The 18,270-nt window shown below is 39.1% G+C and overlaps 1 protein-coding gene across 3 annotated transcripts; it reads left to right on the top strand.

The window, feature by feature from the left end:
* The first annotated feature begins 7,177 nt into the window (after positions 1-7,177).
* LOC126922381 (arrestin domain-containing protein 17-like) lies at positions 7,178-12,966 on the top strand. 3 transcript variants are annotated; one of them, XM_050734933.1, is made up of 10 exons: positions 7,178-7,395; positions 7,497-7,622; positions 7,707-7,826; positions 7,913-8,028; positions 9,340-9,459; positions 9,534-9,748; positions 9,929-10,102; positions 10,659-10,832; positions 11,460-11,706; positions 12,276-12,966. In XM_050734933.1, the coding sequence occupies exons 3-10, from the start codon at positions 7,771-7,773 to the stop codon at positions 12,428-12,430; spliced, it is 1,257 nt and encodes a 418-aa protein (XP_050590890.1). In that variant the 5' UTR covers positions 7,178-7,395; positions 7,497-7,622; positions 7,707-7,770; the 3' UTR covers positions 12,431-12,966. The 3 variants fall into 3 exon arrangements, with proteins under 3 accessions (XP_050590890.1, XP_050590889.1, XP_050590891.1); XM_050734932.1 differs by having other exon boundaries at positions 7,178-7,622; XM_050734934.1 differs by lacking the exon at positions 10,659-10,832 and having other exon boundaries at positions 7,178-7,622.
* The last annotated feature ends 5,304 nt before the right edge of the window (positions 12,967-18,270 follow it).

Below are 18,270 nucleotides of genomic sequence, written 5' to 3'. Positions count from 1 at the left end.
AAATTTGAGTTCTCTCTTCTTAATGCTATGCAATTCACAAATATCGCTGATCTAATTCTATTTTAGGGAATAAGCGCGCATAGGTAGTACTGTATTGTAGGAAAATTCGTGCACCACCGGCGCAACGCGGTTGAACGACGTATTCATCTCTAACGTAATTGTTACGGGACTCGTACTCCGATCTTTAGTTTAATCAGGTAATGCAGTTTACCGGATACCGAGGCAACCGATGCACCGTGGAATATTACTGACAGCCACCACCCAGCACGCTCTGGCGTGGGTGATGTATTATTAATTATGCCAACATGGAGCTATTAGACCAAGACAATAGCCCATAATCTCCATGTACTGAGGTAATAGCACATTCAGAAACGTACGAGGCGTTCTTCACCGAACAATGATACGTACCGTGCTCTATTCATCGAGTTCATCGAACAATCTTGGCTAAAGAATCTGTGGAATGTTCCTCTGTTACCTCTGTCGATCTTTTTAATACTTCTTCGACGTGTTAAATAAATAAGAATTTATCATTGGTCAAATTTATCAATTAAATAATTAACCTGACAGAACGAACGTTTCGTTGTCTACGATATATTACGTATTACTACGTATATAGAAATATTCAGTAGATTGGTGTGTTTTGTGCTGGTGCGTGAAATGCAACGTAACTTTAAGCTGACGTTCACTGTATATTCATTCGGTAAAAATTACATGTTACATCGCAGACCGTGCTGTGTTGAAATACATTACCACGCAACATTGTTCTACTACGCACACTGATCTTTGTTCTTCGCCCGTGTCTAGTTAATCTTTCTTGAACCGACTACCCACATTTCTCTTGCAAATTACGTGGCTCTCTAATCGACTTTGATTGTCAGTTGAAACATTACGAATTAATTCTAAGAATCTTCCGAATTATTTTCCGGATATTTACAAAGACCGAAATTTTATATTTTCGTAATTTGCTGTTTCTATTTAGTTTCCTAAAAAAATAATTTACCGTTAGTTTACCTAAAAAATTCGACACACATGGTCGATACGTCTGGTCGCGAATTATCAAGACGGCGTAATTTCTGACGGACTCTGAAGTGGCACTTAGCTACAATTTCCAGACGATCGTTGCAGTCGACTGCTGTAACGCTTTATCTCTTACCGTCTAACGAAGCTGCGGTCCGAGATTGCGGCACGTGGAACATCAGGAACTCGTTAGTGCGTGAAGCATCCAGGTATTCCGGAAACTAACTCCATTTACCAGCGGTACCACGAACCTCGGTGCAGATCAGAGAGGCCTGACCGAATTAGAACGTTTCGTCCCTTCGAAACGTAATTTACGTTTCCACTAGGACGGATTGATTTGCGGCGATTCCTACCGGTTGGTCGGCGAACCCGAGTCGAAAATAATCGCGACAACTCGACGAATCCTCACCGGTACTCGACGCTCTCTTCTTTTTATTCGTTTTCGTTTCGAGAGCATCGATCGATCGACGACGACGAGGGGGACAAAAGTTTTCTTTCGAATTAGTTTGCATCGATTTAAATTGGCTTTTCGTCGATGAACGTAAAACGCGCAGTTCTCCGTTTGTTTTCTACAGATGTGCGAGTAAATATCGCCGTTATTTGTACGGAACTTTCGTTACAATCGTCCGAATTTACTCGTGTGCGAAAAAAATAACTGGGCGCCCCTTCGTTTGCCAATTTTTAAATAAAATTCCGTTCGATTGTTCGTCATACGCGGAACGTTTTTTAAAATAAAACATAAATAGTAATAATCCCTCTCGATTCCGTTTAAACCCATCGTATTTAAGTTGTCCATTTTTAGATCGAACTGGGTCATTTTATATCACTGCCTTTGTACTTTCACGCTGTTACGAATAAAAAAATTCTTTAGAAAACGGATTTTGTATCAACTCGTCGCATTTTACCAATCTCACTGGTATTATTTCGTGTCCCGATATTCCAACTCTTTGTTCCTTCCCTCTCACTTACAATTAGTCCGTGAATTCAGCAGAAACTTTCTTTCGTTCAACGATTCCAATGAAATGGCTGCACTCTGTTTCGAAGCACATTGTTGCACGCGGGCAAAAATTATGCAATGTGGTAGCGTCGGAAGCGCACTCGGAAGGGTCGCCGTAGAAAGAGGTGGGTAAAGAGGTGTGGTAATTATTATCATTGGAATTTATGGTGACATCGGGATTACCCTTTCTCCGTGTTCAACGCCATGGAACTGCAAGAAACTATTATTACCCTCGCTCGTGTTTCTTGTTTTGCCGTACCCCTATCCCGAAGGACCTCGTCCTAGGTGAAAGTCATAAATCTCAGCCACCGCCCCGGCTACACCCACCCACTCATATCCGAGAAGCATTCTGTCCCGATAAAAAACCAGGAATCGAACGATACAAGTGCGCTCACCGCACGCTAAGAAAATTGAAATACATATTCGACGATGGCCCTAGATACGAATTCGCATCCGGTTGTCACCAAGGAAGAATGATACATCGGCGGACGTGGATAGCCATAAAGCGATCCAGGTTATAACTTGATCGTAAGGTGAGAAACTCGGGACGCGTATATACTTACGACCTAATAAACTGCTTACTCATTGCTGACGAAATTGACCGGTGACTGTGAGTAATGGAATGCGGTATAACGGTTGTTGGAACTTTATAAAATAAAATATTTAAGGAGAGGGTTGTTAATAGAATCGATGTTCAATCAGCTAACCGAAGATAGTATAGATGTGGCTTAATTATAAGTGGCCTATATCGTACGAGAAGAGGAAAATTGATACACGCAACTCGTTGAACAAAACTGTAGTTAAAGTTGGGTTTAAACATTGAAATTTCTTTCTTTTTATACGTATGTATCTATAAAAGCTGGGAAATTCAGAAGAATATCCTCCAGGTAAATAGGGATATTATCGTACCTTGTATGTTTCGTTCTTGGAAAACATATATTTCTCCACTGAGCTCCTTGTATATAATATTTTTCATTCTTAAATTGCGCATTTGAGCAATATATTTTCAACGTTCATTATTTTATTACTCTACAACGTTATTAACAGAGTAGTACAGACAAGCAAAAGTATAAGCTAGTAAAGACAAAATCCAATTCCTCTAGATCAACGTTAATAGTAGCTAGCATGTATTTTTAAAAATTAAAAGTTAAAAATAAATTTTACACACAATTATTTCGACCTTTGTGGATAGGCTTGCTTGTTTATTGAAATGTTTCACGTTCAATTCAAAGGGAATAAATAATTTTCCATTTTAATCCGATTAAGAAGTATCGTACGAGAAATTTGTACTGTCGGTGCTTTGACCGTCGTGTTAGTATTAATAATACGCGATAGGAGCTCTACCTTTAGACTAAAATATCTATTGCGACGAAGCTACGCATTATTAGCCAGGATTAACATCAGCTTTCTCTACAGCAGCTGATAAGGGATATTTGAGAGGATTCGTCGAATACAAAGCGAATATATAACGAACTCTAACATCAAAAAGAGTTTTACCGTCAGAGAAAAATGCTACGATAACTTTTAGCGAATATTAGAATGAATAAAAGATAGTCCTAAGATAATACGTACTTAACAGATCGTACTAATAGCTACAAATCATCGAACGATTTCATCGAAAACGAATCATTCGATCTTTCTATGAAAAGACTTTGTTCGATGCATTTTCATATGGAATCAACCCTTTTCGATTATATCGCCAATTACAGAAATATCCTGTATCGTATATCCGCAAAATTCTATTTCCTTCGAGAAGATATCTCTTGCACCCGTATCCTTCAGAGTGATGGTAAAACTAACCACCCAGTACAGTGAATAACTGAAATTCGCGCTTGCATTAAATCAACGTAGAATATATACGTATACTGGTTGAAATTCGATATAGAATCCGAGGTTCTGATCGACGCAGTGCATTCGTTAGCCCGCAGTTTCTTTAACGCGGCGATAGACCGAGCGGAGCAGAAAGTGGAAGAATTATTGCCGTGTGTACAGATACGCCTAAGGGGCCTGGCTAACCCTTTACGATCCATTCAGACGATAGCCGAGGAACCGATAGCCGAGAATCGATAGCCGAGCGTTATTGTGAAATTTTCTTATTACGTGTAAGACGAGGAGCCGCGTGATTTACCGTCTTTGAAAAGAACCATCGAGAACGAGATCCCTAATTAAAGTCGTCTATATTACCGAGAGTTTACCAGTCGGGAGACCGTATGTAATTAATTCTCCGCAATATCTGGTTACCGTGCTCCATAGATACAACTGCAGATACCGCGTGCAAGAAAGAACGCGATGGAATTACTCGACTATTCGTGCGTAACGAAGCGAATTTACTCTGGAGCTGGTTCTTTTTTCGTGCCTTTCCTTTTCACCTCTGCCCACCCAGCTCCGTGTCGCGATCAACCTAAATTAACCCTTTCGACGCTGGTACGATATGTACAGCGATAAACAAAAGTATCGGAAGTACGTAACTCGTTGTTGGAAACGATGAAACGACTTTCGAAAGAACTTGTTTTCGCTGATCTACGATATCTTTGCTCTAAATTGTTCGTTGTATCATTTGTTCGCTGTACTATCGTTTGTTCCGACATACTTCAAGAAGTGGTTTACCATGTTTTTATACATTTATTTCTTTTTAAGTTAAACGTTCTTTGGCCCACGGCTAGTTTGCTACAGGAAGTTGTTTCTAAAGACAGCGACAGTAAAAAATTTCGTTTGAACTAGAGATATACCGACTAAGGTTTGGCCGGATAACTCACTACCCGACTAACCGATTAATCGGCTCCCAAGAAGCAGATCAATCTGTCGATTAGTCGTTTTTGCCGATTATTTTCAAATATCGCTACAAAAGAGAAGAAAGAGAAGATTTCTTAACATTGTCTGTTATATTCATCTTCTTGTTTCAAAGAATTGTTTCTTATGATAAAATTAAGTAATAATGACCAAAGTATTTGTTTCATTTATTTCAGTAAATAACTTGTGAATATCTACTTGTAGGTAAGAATACTACGTATTAAAAAATAGTAAAATTATACTAATAGTAGTAAAGGAAGAACATTGTATTTTTATTTCTATACCTTATAAAGTTATCAGTAATACTAAAAATTTGAAGTCGATCGATTGGCTATTTTTGCCGACAAAATATGGTAGTTGGCGTAACCGACTAGTCGGTACGTAAGCCACACGCGTGACAGTAAATCGAAATTTTACATATACTCAATCAATAAATCACTAGCATCAATTTCTATAAGAAAGAAAGATAAAAATCGAGCCGGAGGAGATAGAGTCGTTGTTGCGCGAAGCACGATTCGTTTCGCCTAACAGGCGGCAGGTGACGTGATTCGTTTCTACAAAAAAGAAAATTTCGAAGAATCACGTGAACACTGGTGGTTTACCAATTGCTGCAAGTACAAACCGATAATTATGCAGTGCATACGGTGGATTCGTGCGTGTCCCAGCGTCACGTCTTGAACTCGCCACTTAATTTCCTGTTTAAAATACACGATCAATTATGTAAACGTTGCTCCCGTTACTTTCCCGACGAAAGTGAATGCTGTGGCATCCGTCGCGTGTGTGTTTCGTCGAACCTCGTTCATCTAGCGCAACGAATGACCATGGACGCTTATTAGGGAGATTGTATTGCGAAGATAGGTATCACGGGCGTAGTATGGTACAATTGTGTGAAATCGATATTAGTAACCGGTCAAAGCTAGTAGACCTGGTCGTATTAGTAACTGTTTCCTCGCTTTTTTGTTTCTACTTTGCAAGAAGCAAAGAATTGTAGACTTATTACCTGTTTTTAGCTGACATTCATCCCCTATATGAATTTGAAACGTTATAATAATTTATCAAATATACAGAAATTTCATTTTTTTATTTTCACTGAAAGAATTTTGCCGGAAGAAGTTTACTTATCTTTTCGACCGCTGCGTCAATTTGGAATCGGAGGCGAATTGAATTGGGAAGATGGGCGTTAATTTGCTTGCAAACGTTCCAACAATAGACAATATAGAAGTTTCAGAGACTGAGGAGATACAGTACCAATATTAAATTTATGATATTAAGTTAATATTGTTCAATATTAATGTCGACTAATATCAAAGTTGGTTGAGAAATTCGGTCAATTCAAATTTAGATTCGCCAAAACCAAATGTTAAAACTTCGTTTAATGTGTCATCGAACCAGTTCTTGGAAGATTGTAAATGAAGGTACAGGCGGGAGAACGCTAATGAAGATCTTTTGGCCGGTTTCCTGAATTTTGAATACGTTACGGTCCAAATTCGCTGCATTCGGCATGCAGGTGTGCAATGCAGAGAAATTCCATATGTCCTTAGTATGGAAAACTATTCCGCAATTCTGTAGTTCCTACGTGAAACCACTTTCGTGAATTTCTAATAGAGTAATTACTATCGTAGAAAGGAAGAAAGTGGAGAGAACCGCACGAAATTATTTTCTGAATTTTGCTGAAACCCGAACCAAGAATAAAACGGAAGAGGAAACTAAGAAATTCGAGACCAGGGAGGAAAAAAGCATATGTAAATTTTTTACCTAGAAAATAACTAAAAGATCACGCATCGTTGCATCATAAATTCAGATCACGTAGTAACCTCCTGACTTTTTCAACGAGACAATTCTTAATAAGGTCTTTGAATTTATCTTGATATCGATTTTAATATTCGCAAAATGTATATGTAAAACCTCAACTTCTGTGTAAAATTTCCTAACATTTATTCACTTTTCGACCTCAACTTAACGAAAAAAGAAAAAGCGTTCGTCGCACGGTTGATACTTGCGACAAAGGGAAAACAGAGGAAAAATATATGACCCATTTCGTGGAATCTTTTCGTGTGACCGCTTCAACCGGATACAACACGACGAGAGTATCGCAAACGAAAAAGGGCACAGTCCATTAAGCACACGTTCCAGAAATTCGTCAAAAGACCGACCCGGAGCGCAAAAGAATTAGCTGTCTTGTCCGATCTTTTTCGCGTGATATCTTCGCTGCGAGAGGAACGAGAGTGGTGCATCACGGGCGACGACAGAAAAGTGGCAGCGATGCGGCAGAATTTAAACGCTGCAAGTAGTCACTTGCTGGCCAGGTGATCCTCGAATGGTCGATACGGGTGCCCTTATTACCGCTGTCTGTCCTTAATTCAGAGTTACGCCACTGCGGCGTGCATTCTACCTGCGAGGAATTGCTTTCACAGCTCAATGAGAATCCTCCGATTACCCGAATCGGAGGAAGTGAAAGAGCAAAGGTTGTTCTCCAGTACGTGACAGAATGTCGCCACGATATTGGCGAACCGATTGACGCATGCGTCGCCGACGATTCGCCGCAATTTTGGAATCTTGTCAACAAACATCTCACTGTGCGCCCTTAACCCGTAAGTCGAACTAGCCTTTCGCACGCTCGCAACTCTGTTTTTTTCCACGTCGTGGCGTGATCGTCTACCGTCTACGATATTCATCTGGTTGAAACGTTTAGTCGACAGGAATCTAGTGGAAAGATAATATCGATGGAGTATACGTACGTCTGCGCGAAGGGGATGAACGTCGTTTTCAAAGTGTGATCGTGTGCAGTGAATAATATCTTGTTAAAAGTGATTTTCTCGTATGTATTTATTCGTGTAAAGTGCGAGAGAATCTGTAACTCTAATTTATATAATTTAGATTAAAAGTGTTTATATTGATTTAGAGAAAGTTTGAATCGCTGATGAGTTGAAAATAATTTAAACAGCTGCGTATACACGTGCTACAAGATGGATGAGATAGAAGCTGAAACCGATCGGTCGATCGCTGCCACGCTCTCCAAAAGGTAGAAAACGAAGATAATTAAGTATGGTGAAATGAATCGTTTTACAAATTACTGTTTTTTTTTTATATACGTTTCACTGCGGTTAGTATTGGCTTCCAACGTATCGAGGTCATTCTCGACCATCCTCAGAAGGTCTGTTACAGCGGAAATCAGATTTCAGGGAACGTACGCTTAGATCTGGATGAACCAACAAGTGCTTTAGGTAAGCTACCGCCAAGACTATCTAAAAACGACATTTCATTTAATTCCGAAGAAAACTGAATCTCTATGACTTTAACTGTTGCGAAGCGCAAACTCTTTCGACCGAAGAAAATATTTCGAACCACGCTTTCTCCAAAGAAAGTTGTTCTCGTCAAAAATGGCAGAGTGTACTTTGAAATTTATCAGATATTCGTGAACAAACAGAAAGAAAGAGAGAGAGCAGATCGTCACTGATATCGTTTGCAATGCGGCATAGAAATTAATCTCAACGGAACCGACCGTCAGATAACTTGGCCAGAGAACGAGACAACTATAGTTTTAAGTTTCGCTGGTTGATCGTGTCTGTCACGTTATCTCCTCTACTGCCTCCGATGTATCGAAAGCCGACCCTGCCGTGCTATAGATAGAGGGAACGCACCTCGCAACAAGATATTCGATTGGCTCATTGTAACGAGCCACGACTAACTTCATATTTATTTTCGCGATATTTACCTTTGTTGTCGCTTCGCAATCACAAAAATTTCTTCTCTGTTCGAGTCGAACGTGTGCCAAATGTGTCATCGATCGTGTTGCATAACGGGTGACCTAAAAGACTCTACCACCGCTCTGTATACGTCACCCCAGACGATGTTACCACGTGATTCTGGTATTGCAGGAACGCTCGTAGAGTGGATAGATAGAACGCAGGAAGAGTCTCTCGTACGTTCACGACTGACTTTTCTTGTACCGAAGAAATCGTTAAGCCGTGTCTAATACACTGTTCCTAGTAAAATACGAACATGTTTCTTGCACGTTTTCCACCTTTTCAATGTTTGCTAATTCTAGCTGTTACTTCATTACGTCTAACGAGTATTTAAATAATTTCTTACTTGAATCTAGGAATACGTAGCAAATAGAGAAACGTATCTGGTAACCATAGAATTTGTATTGGAAAGTATTTGGCTTCTCATTATATTAAAATACATGTATTATAATTAGTAGCTTCCATCACTATCTTCCAACAAGGATTTTAGTTAATTTGCATATGAAATATCGTTTCTCTGAAATTTGAATTTAATCCATTTTGTCCTGTCGTTAATTACTCCATAATGAAGAAGAAGAAGAAGTAGAGAAAGGAGAAGAAATTTATTTCAAGACGCGTATATTAAACGTTAAGCGCTTCAGAAAATTTTCATTTCGTTTCTTATCGGTTGTAATATTTAGAAGATTAAAGAGACAACGTTTCATATGCGCCAATCAAAATAGTACAAGTACATTTAATGATGAACTTTTTGTCATAGTATCGTTGTAAGTTGATCCTTCCCGCATACAGGAATTAGACTTAAATGCAAGGGAGAAGCTCAGGTGTATTTTACCGATCGATCGGCTGGAATTCGACGTAAGTTCTCGGCGTTCGAGAATTATCTTCACGTGGAGACGTATCTTGCTGGCGGTAAGTACACGAGATGGTAGTGATTGGAACACGAGTACCAGGATGTTGGATTAACAGATTCTCGTCACGAGTAGATGGCAAAGAAAAGACTATGATAACTGGAGGCGTCTACCCGTTCAGCCTAACGCTACCAGAGAACTTGCCGTGCAGCTTCGAGGGCCGATACGGACGAGTACGGTACTCGATTAGGGCATTGTTGGACGTAACGACCATTTATCGGTTTTCCACCAATATTATTCCATTCACGGTGGCACCCATTCTTGACCTTAATCGCGATCCTCTCGCTCCCGTGAGTAGAAATCTAACAGCCAACGATATTGCTTTTGCGATGTGATTTCGTTTCTCAGGCGCAACCAGACAGTGCGCTCTCGAATTAACGACTCGCTCTTGCGCTTCGTTAATGCCAGAGAACTTTCAGCCCAAGACCGACGCCGTTTAAAAATTTCAACGATATGAACGATCGTTTCAGTTGCCAATAAGTATCAAACAATCCAAGATGTATATTGGCCAAACGGAACCGATCAGCATGTCCATGACTGTTCCAGTTCGTGGTTACGTCCCTGGCCAGACTATACCGATTAAGATTGTCGTGACGAATCCCACCACCGTCGTCGTTACGAAAATCAGAGTCGTTTTTAAAAAAGTATACTCTTTCTGTATAACTGTAACGTAATTGGGATATTCTACCGTAGTTCTTTAACATTTCTTTATATTCCTTCGAAGAATACAGCTTTAAAAGTACGTAGTATGCAAAGCACCGTCTTCAAAATTGCCAACATCAATTTCAATTTTCTTTTTTCCTCTAAACAAATTTGTAAATGTTACCAAGACATGAGTAAAGATAAGATCCTATGAGTTTTTTATAAGGAGAAATTGCCAGAGGAGAGAAATGCCAAAGAAACCGTATAAGAGTACGTGTTACAAGAACAGTAGAATATCCTCTTAAACGTATCTTTTCTTTTTATGGCATGCTGCAAGTTATTTCCTTATTTTTGTAGTAAATATCGTAGTTAATAGTTTTATTTTAGATTAGTACCAATTGCACCGTGAAAAAGTTTTTTCGTCGAATTTTATTTGAAAGCAGCACCTTTTCACGCAGCGTATTGCGGTAAAAGTATGTGGGTCATGCTCGAGATGTGTTTCTTTTATTACATTTTTATTCTCCCATCGGTTGTTTTAAATGATGCATATTTTCTTAGGTGGTGTCTTATCGTTCGACGGAAAAGTCGCGTAAGCACAAAGAAATCGTAGTAGAAGTAGAACAGCCCGTTAATAAAGACTCCGATACGTACGATGTCACGTTTGACGTTCCTGCAGTACCACCCACCGGGATGATCCACTGCAACATCATCGACGTTCTATACACGCTTAAAGTGAGACTGTCTCAAATTTAGTACTGTCTGCGTTCGACCGTAAAATCAAAACGAGCTAAGTTTACAATTACCGAAAGAACCTAATTTCCATACAAATTTATCTTGGTATTTTGTACCATCAGAGAAACTATACGTAGTGTTCATTCCTACTTTTCGCAAACCAATTCGTCCTGTCATTACGTAATCGTTGTTTCTAGTATCCAAACAAATAGTCGATCATGATTTAATTGGATAATAGTAAAATTCTTATAATACCCTACATTTTACTATCTTCCATGTTTCGTTGTTAATTCTGCTATTCTTCTTTCAAGTTGTTCAAATTTTTTATCGTGAAAAAGTTGTTCGAGTACGAGGAAAGTATAACAGAATCGTTCTCATAACGCGGTTTATTTCTCTTTTCAATTTTTTACCAAAGTTTCTCTTAAAATCTAAAAATTCGATGCAGCAAGGTTTTCAATTCGTCGTTAACTTTCACAAATACAAGATTCTCTTCGGTCAGTGGACACAATAAAAGAATTCTCATTAAAATTAATCAGATCGTTAAAAACGTAGCTTCAATACGTGTTTGCCAATGGTACGTGCGAACCAAGTACATACTACTTTTTCTTTACGCTCTTTATCCGAAAGGTCGAGGCCTGCGTAGACGTGAGCGAGTGGTACTACAGAATGTTTCAGAAGAACTTGAAACTGCGAACAAATATAGTAGTCGGCACTGTGCCACTTCAAAATTACGAAATTCCACAAAAAACAGCCGACGTGACGGAAGCTTTTTCATTTCATCCCCCGTGCACTATGGCTACGGAAGAATACGCCAACGACACGCCGCCGTTGAAAAACATCGAGAGAGAGGAAACTGCGAAACCAAGTTTGTCTTGTACGTACTGCCCCGTTACACAATATACAGCTGCTACATGTTAATTACCGGTATTTGCGGAAACTACCAGTTGGTTTACATTATTCTCCTGCTCAAGAGTGTAAATATCTCTGGTCAGTTGGAAGCCACGGTAGCCACCTTGTCTTTTTCAATTAAAAGTTTCACTGAAATTCCGGCCAAACCTGTTGTCGCTCGTCCAGCCACTGATCTTTGTATTTTAAATAATCGGTGACATTTTGAAATCTCGATCGTAATAAGAATAAACGAACAGTCCTAATCTCAATTTCGTCAATTTTTGAAGAAAGAATTCTCGATAATTCCGTAAAAAGTAGAATTCGAAAAGAATAGAACGAATCGAGAAGAAATCTCTTCCATCTTCGTTACGATCTAAAGAGAATATTTGCAATCGAGAATTACAATAGAGAATTCTATTCGACAAACACTTACTTGCATCACAACCTCATCCATTATCCACTAAAACCAACTCATTGCCAAGTTTCTCTATCCATTTATTTACCAAGTAGTTCTAGCGGGACTAGCAAAACTAAACTGTATGTTTCTTCCAACAGTGCCGCTGTACGAGAAAAGTCAAATATATCGATCCTCGAAACCGGACAGAGACGATCCCACGGGAGACGATGGTGACAGCGACGGAGAGGTCAAGCCATACTCGCCTATGTATCGCGTGTACACGTTCGAATCATCGCAGAAGAAGGACCGTTAGATAAGTGCTTGACTTCGTAACTAGAAAAAGAGAGGAAGAGGGAGAAGCTTGCTTAATTATTCGTTCAAGGATTCGCCGTTTGTTAGCGGTGTCCGCAACGGATCGCCGAAGAAGAAGAAGAAAATTGTGATGCTTCGTTGAAAGTAAAAAATAATTGTTCTTTCCAGAAATTGTATACATTTTAACCGAAGCGTGCACAAAAGTGTACGCGTGAATTTTACGTCCATTTTCGTGCTTTATCGATCGACCGATTGCCTTCGATTCTTGCCTTTGATTTTTTATTTCCTACATACGAAAGAAAAGAAGGGAAAAATAGTAAAAAAAAAAGCATCATTAGAAACATCGAGTGAGATATGAAAATCCGTTGGGACCAACCTGCGCAGCTAATTAAATTCCTTAATCATGCGAGATAACTTGCGGGCAAAGTAATTCTATAATAATTGTCAGGCCGTGCAACATCGGATATCGTCGAAACGAAGTTTGCGAAACAACTAAACACGTATTGCTTTAATGTTCAATGAAAACGTTCTCGATGAGTTTCGTTGAAAAATTAATTCCCCGTCCTATGTTCTTTCCCTCTCCCGATGGAAAAACATCAAATACATTAATACGAATTAATTTCATATAATGTATTTTTTGATAATTCAGAATTGTATCATGTTTGTTCCACGAACGTTTTAAATTAAATGGGTTGATAGAAGCGTTGAGGAGGTGGCGTTTCTGAAGAGTGGCATGAGCGAAAAGAATCCTATATATGAAATGAAAATTACTCATTAATTGTGCAACGATATTAATAAGCGTATTTTAAATAGTGAAAATTTAATCGAGTGCTTTAAATATAAATCAACCATAAATGGTAATATGAATATTCATAATAACGAAATACTCGGTGGAATCAATTTCAATATTAGCAAATACGGAAAGACTAACGACTGATAATAAAACGCAAATTTGCTGATATTCTTATACACGTTGAAAATCATCTTTAAAAACTTCTATCAGCTTTAATACGATTGAAAAACCTGCGAGTTTTCTCGCTCTTTTCTCTCATCAAATAAATACGCGCCTGTATACTTTTTCCTTTCATTAAAATGATATACGTGTGCTTTAAATAAACCGAGACGAATGCGTGAGAGATTGCTGAAAATCGAAAAATGTATTTGACGCATCGGCCGGCATTCATACGAATCATTAAACGGTACCAGCTTACCGTTTCGTAATCTTCTCAACGTATGTACGGGCGAACGGTCTCGTTCACGTCGCACGCTTGAATTAATGACGTTGTTAATGCGTGATTCAACAATAACGTGCATCGATCGTCGTGGAAATGCAATTACAGAGAGTGGCGGTTGGTACAGGTGGCGAATAAACGGTGTACAAGACCCGACGAGTAGAGAAAAAAAAAACGCAAATGAAAAATCGTATCTATTCGTTGTACCGTGGGATTTACTCTGATCGTAGCTCGTATTCAACGGAATAAATAAAAATGCCGCGTTCGATGCTGCGACTATAACTTGCCACCGAATTTGACAAATACCGAAGGTTACGAATGCTCTTTGTTACGCCTCTCTTTGCTCTATATTTTTTATTCGGGCTTCCTTCTTTCACGAAATCGTAGAAGATTTATTAGTTTGTAATTTAATCGATACTTTATCGTTTACGCGACAGAACAGAAAATATTTGGACGAGAAGATACTATGGGAGACAAGGCGATGATCGCAAAGAGATTAACAATTTAAGTTTTATTTAAATACTCGGAATACTTACAAAAGTGACGTTTTACAATCTATATTGTTATTAAAAAATAGTGAAAATTTTTACTCCACTGGAGAGATTTGTGAAAAAATCAACAAGAGAGACACGTGAAATTGTGTCGGACATAACCAAATATTTCACTCGCGTGAAAACGTTTGTTCTTTCTAAAAATGGGAAACATTTCAAGGTTTCAAACGATAAAATTTGATTAGAGTTTCAAGATGGCAACAAACGTTCGTTTTAAGTAACGGTTAATTATTAATATAAAATTGAAGCGTTCGTTCCGTGGAAAACAGTTTCTAAAGAAATCTGTCACTAATTGCATCGAACTTGCATTGAGCTCCATATATTATCAAGATACGTTACGTGCAATTCGATGTCGTGAAATTGCTATACTCTAGGCCAGATTCGACAGGGTGTATAACCCTATCAGCTTCTTGATTTTGCGGTTGGCAACAGATGATGACGAAATTGGCAGGGAAGCTCCAACTTTGTGAGCTTTCGATATGGCAATGGTGGCTCTTTGATTACGGACGCGCTGTCTAGCAAATGCTCCTCGTCTTCCTCTGTTCTCCTTCGTTTGTGTTGCATCTTCCTCCACCACGGTGTGTATATCTACTTTGAAAGACCACATCATAGGTGGCCAAGTCTGGAGGTTCGGCTTAATCACGACACTGCAGCACGAGGTTATCCTAATTTCGTAGTGATTAAACGTTCCTGGCTTGTAACATCGACCAAGCGACGTGAAATTCACGAAAATTGAAGTTCCTTGTAAACCAGCTCGGTCTTTCCTTTTAATTTTTCCGATCTAACTCGCAATCACGTTACCGTTACCTGTCCTCGTGAAATAATTCACGAAACCGCATGCTTCAGCTTAAAAATCTCTGTGCTTGCTCTATTCGTGCAATTATATTCGTAATAATATGTGTATTTTTTACGATAACCAATTGAAAATACATCTTTTCTCTATCTATAGATATCCTCAGGAAATTGTCCATCATAATTTCCGAACGATTATTAAATAATTAATGTACGTGAAGCTCGTATTACGATGGAGTTGTTATATTTAACGGCAAGTCCGTTGGTTATAATTAATTTTGCAATCAGAAGGAGTATTACAAGTATTACTAGAAAATTAATTTCTAATCAGTCGTTACACTTCCAACCCTATTCAGGCAAACGAAGAAACGAAAGCTCGTCGTACAGCGGCTAATCGATCTTTAGCGAGGTCAGGTCGCCTCGATATACCCTTATGTTCAAGTCACAGCGTCAGAGTGTGCACCTAATTAAAAGTTCGTACTACTTTTGTAGAACCCGGTGTTACAACCATCGGCTGTCGCAAGAACGAGCTTCCGCAAAGGACTGGCGCTCGCCCAGCATTTGAAATTTCTCGTGTCTAACTAGAAAAATTCTTTCAGAAAATTCGACTTTGTCTCACCGCTGAAACCAAATTATAGGTAGACCAGACTCTGTAGTTCCGCGTTTGCTGGAAATCAACGAAAAGATACGACGAGAGCTAAATGAAAGATAAAAGCATTGCCAGGTCTAGTAATTCTTCGTCGATCAAAGGTTTATTCATCGAATATATAGCGAAGCTTCCAATTTTGTTCGCACGAAATTCTCGTAAAACGCTATAAATGTATAGAACAGTAATTCAATTTCCATGCGAAAATATAGAAGAATTATGTAGAAGTTTCGGTTTCGATTTTATGGAAGATTTACAATGAGAATAAAATAATGTATGAGTAACCTTCAAAAGGTAACGAGTCAATTGAACCGAAAACGCGGGAGTTGCGCTCTTTGGAAAAATTGAAGGGTAATCCTTCATGAGGTAAGCAGGCAATGCACTCACTCCTACCTGGCTGCTTACTTTTTTCTTCGAGCCTGTAGACTCTGAAAATCGGGTTTGCAATACAATGAAGGCTTTCAAGGTAGCGTGCAATGTTGGCACTTGCCAACCGAACGATAAAGTTTCCTCTGAATTTCCCGCAGCGCCCCTGGCAGGAGACGAGTTTACGTGGATTTGCTCCAATCAGAGTTTGTTACGTATACACACACGGCGGATAGTTACCAATGAAAACACTCACGACGATGACATTCTCCTTGATGCAGCTATATCTATACATCACACTGGCGAATCGATGCTTCACTTTTTCTTCGTTTCATTAGTTAACTTATAATAAACTCCACGTGGATAATCGTGACGACGATCTATCCCACGTCGAATTTCACATTATTATTTCGCATTCATTTCATATTCATAAATATTTCATTTTATGAAATTTTAACGCGAAGAGCAAAGTGTAGATGGTCAGATGTTGTGAAAGCATTCAATCAAACTTTCACCGGGTTAAATAATTAATTAAACCTAAATTTAAACATTATCAAAATGTTTTCTATGATTTTATTATGCGATTATGCGATTTCCATATTATCCGGGTTTTTCGATTATCCGAAAAAGGCCCGATACGGATCAACTCGGCTAATCGAGATTCTACTGTATCCACCTTTACAAATGAAACAGATAAAGTGCCTGTATCAACAATTAATGACTTTGCACTCGTGTATTCAACGACAAACATGTCCTAATTCCTCCAAAGATTCCAGAAATCGAACGTTATAAGCCTATCAAGTGTCTGCAATCGATCCTACACCTGACTAAACTTACTGCATAATTTCCCAATAAACTTTCAACTGAATAAACATTCTCGAACGAACAAATTGTCGAACAGTATCTATGGTACTTAGTTTATCCGCGACGGTTTAAGTCGAGTTACTTAATTTTAAAGCGTATCGCTTTAACTTATACCATTCTGTATTTTACGTGATAAGCAACATCAATTTCAAATGGAATTTATTTATCGCCATCGCCCGACTTTAATTCAACGCAACTGCTGTGTTTACCTACGATCCGGAGATATCCAATATTGACTAGAATTAATTCACGATCGCTAGATTTTTCCGATTATATGGCTTGGATACGGTTAGAGTTGAAAGTCGAAAGACCGAAAAAAGATAAGAAGAAAGATGGTTCGTCGCGTGATACTAGCCAAGAGCGCTGCGAAAACTTGTACACCCTCAGCCAATGGGTTTCCTTTGAATTTCAATGGTCGACCCTCAGAGAATCACAAACGTTTCCACGAAGACTAAGTACCGCGACCCACGTTCTCATTTACCCCCGGGAAAACCGTCTGTTCAGCGGCGAATTTAAATCTTGTCCATCCTTCCCTTGCCCCCTGAAAGCGTCTTTTTGTGCATAATTCTCTAAAGACGCATGAAAACGTTACACAACGAAAGGAACCAGTCGGAGTTTACGGGCGCATGATTAAAACGTCTGTACAGGTCTTACCGGCACGAATTACCAAGGTAAATCACTTTTGACCTTATTACCCTCGCACTTTCCACCCTGAAAAAGGAAGACGTTTCTATCGTTGGTTCGCGCTTATTCAATTACTCGATCCCCTTACAGACGTAGCACCGCTTTGAGAAAACCGTGAGATCGATGCCTCTTTGCTCTACTCTTCAAGGTATCTTTACTTTTAAAGCCCCTCTAATGAACGCTAAATGCTGGTAAGACTTCCGCTTCCTGGACAACTTAAAAGATATTTTGATATTTCAAGTTACCAACTATCTTTGTAAATTTATTCCTCGCCCAGTAAACGTTCTTTCCATCTGTTATACTTATCAACGTCGCGAGTTCACCTACTCAGACTTCAAAACGCGAAGATTCAATGACACTCGCTTCGGAATTGCAAGTTATTAAATGGTCGAGTCGTTGAATCGTTAAATCGGAGAATCGTCGAATTATTTGTCACACGCTATGTTCATTTATCGTACCTTCGGACAACTTGGACATTTTGCAATCTTTATTCGCGGGATTGTCGAGTATTATCGTTGGTCGCTTCGTTAAAACAGTCATTGTACCATGGCCCTCGTAGGTGGCTACATAAATCCGGGACTTATTGAGCCGCATAGTTAAGTACGGGCGGTTAAAACAATTAGCTGCGCTCGACGCGGCTGCACTAGCCCCGGTGTAAACAGCCCTCAGCAGTAATTCTGTTATCGGCGCTCGACGAGCATTCATA

This window comes from Bombus affinis, chromosome 12 (genome assembly GCF_024516045.1).
Source record: "Bombus affinis isolate iyBomAffi1 chromosome 12, iyBomAffi1.2, whole genome shotgun sequence".
Taxonomy (NCBI): Eukaryota; Metazoa; Arthropoda; class Insecta; order Hymenoptera; family Apidae; genus Bombus; species Bombus affinis.
The sequence above is the reverse complement of the archived record's forward strand: the minus strand, read 5'-3'. Positions and strand labels throughout refer to the sequence as shown.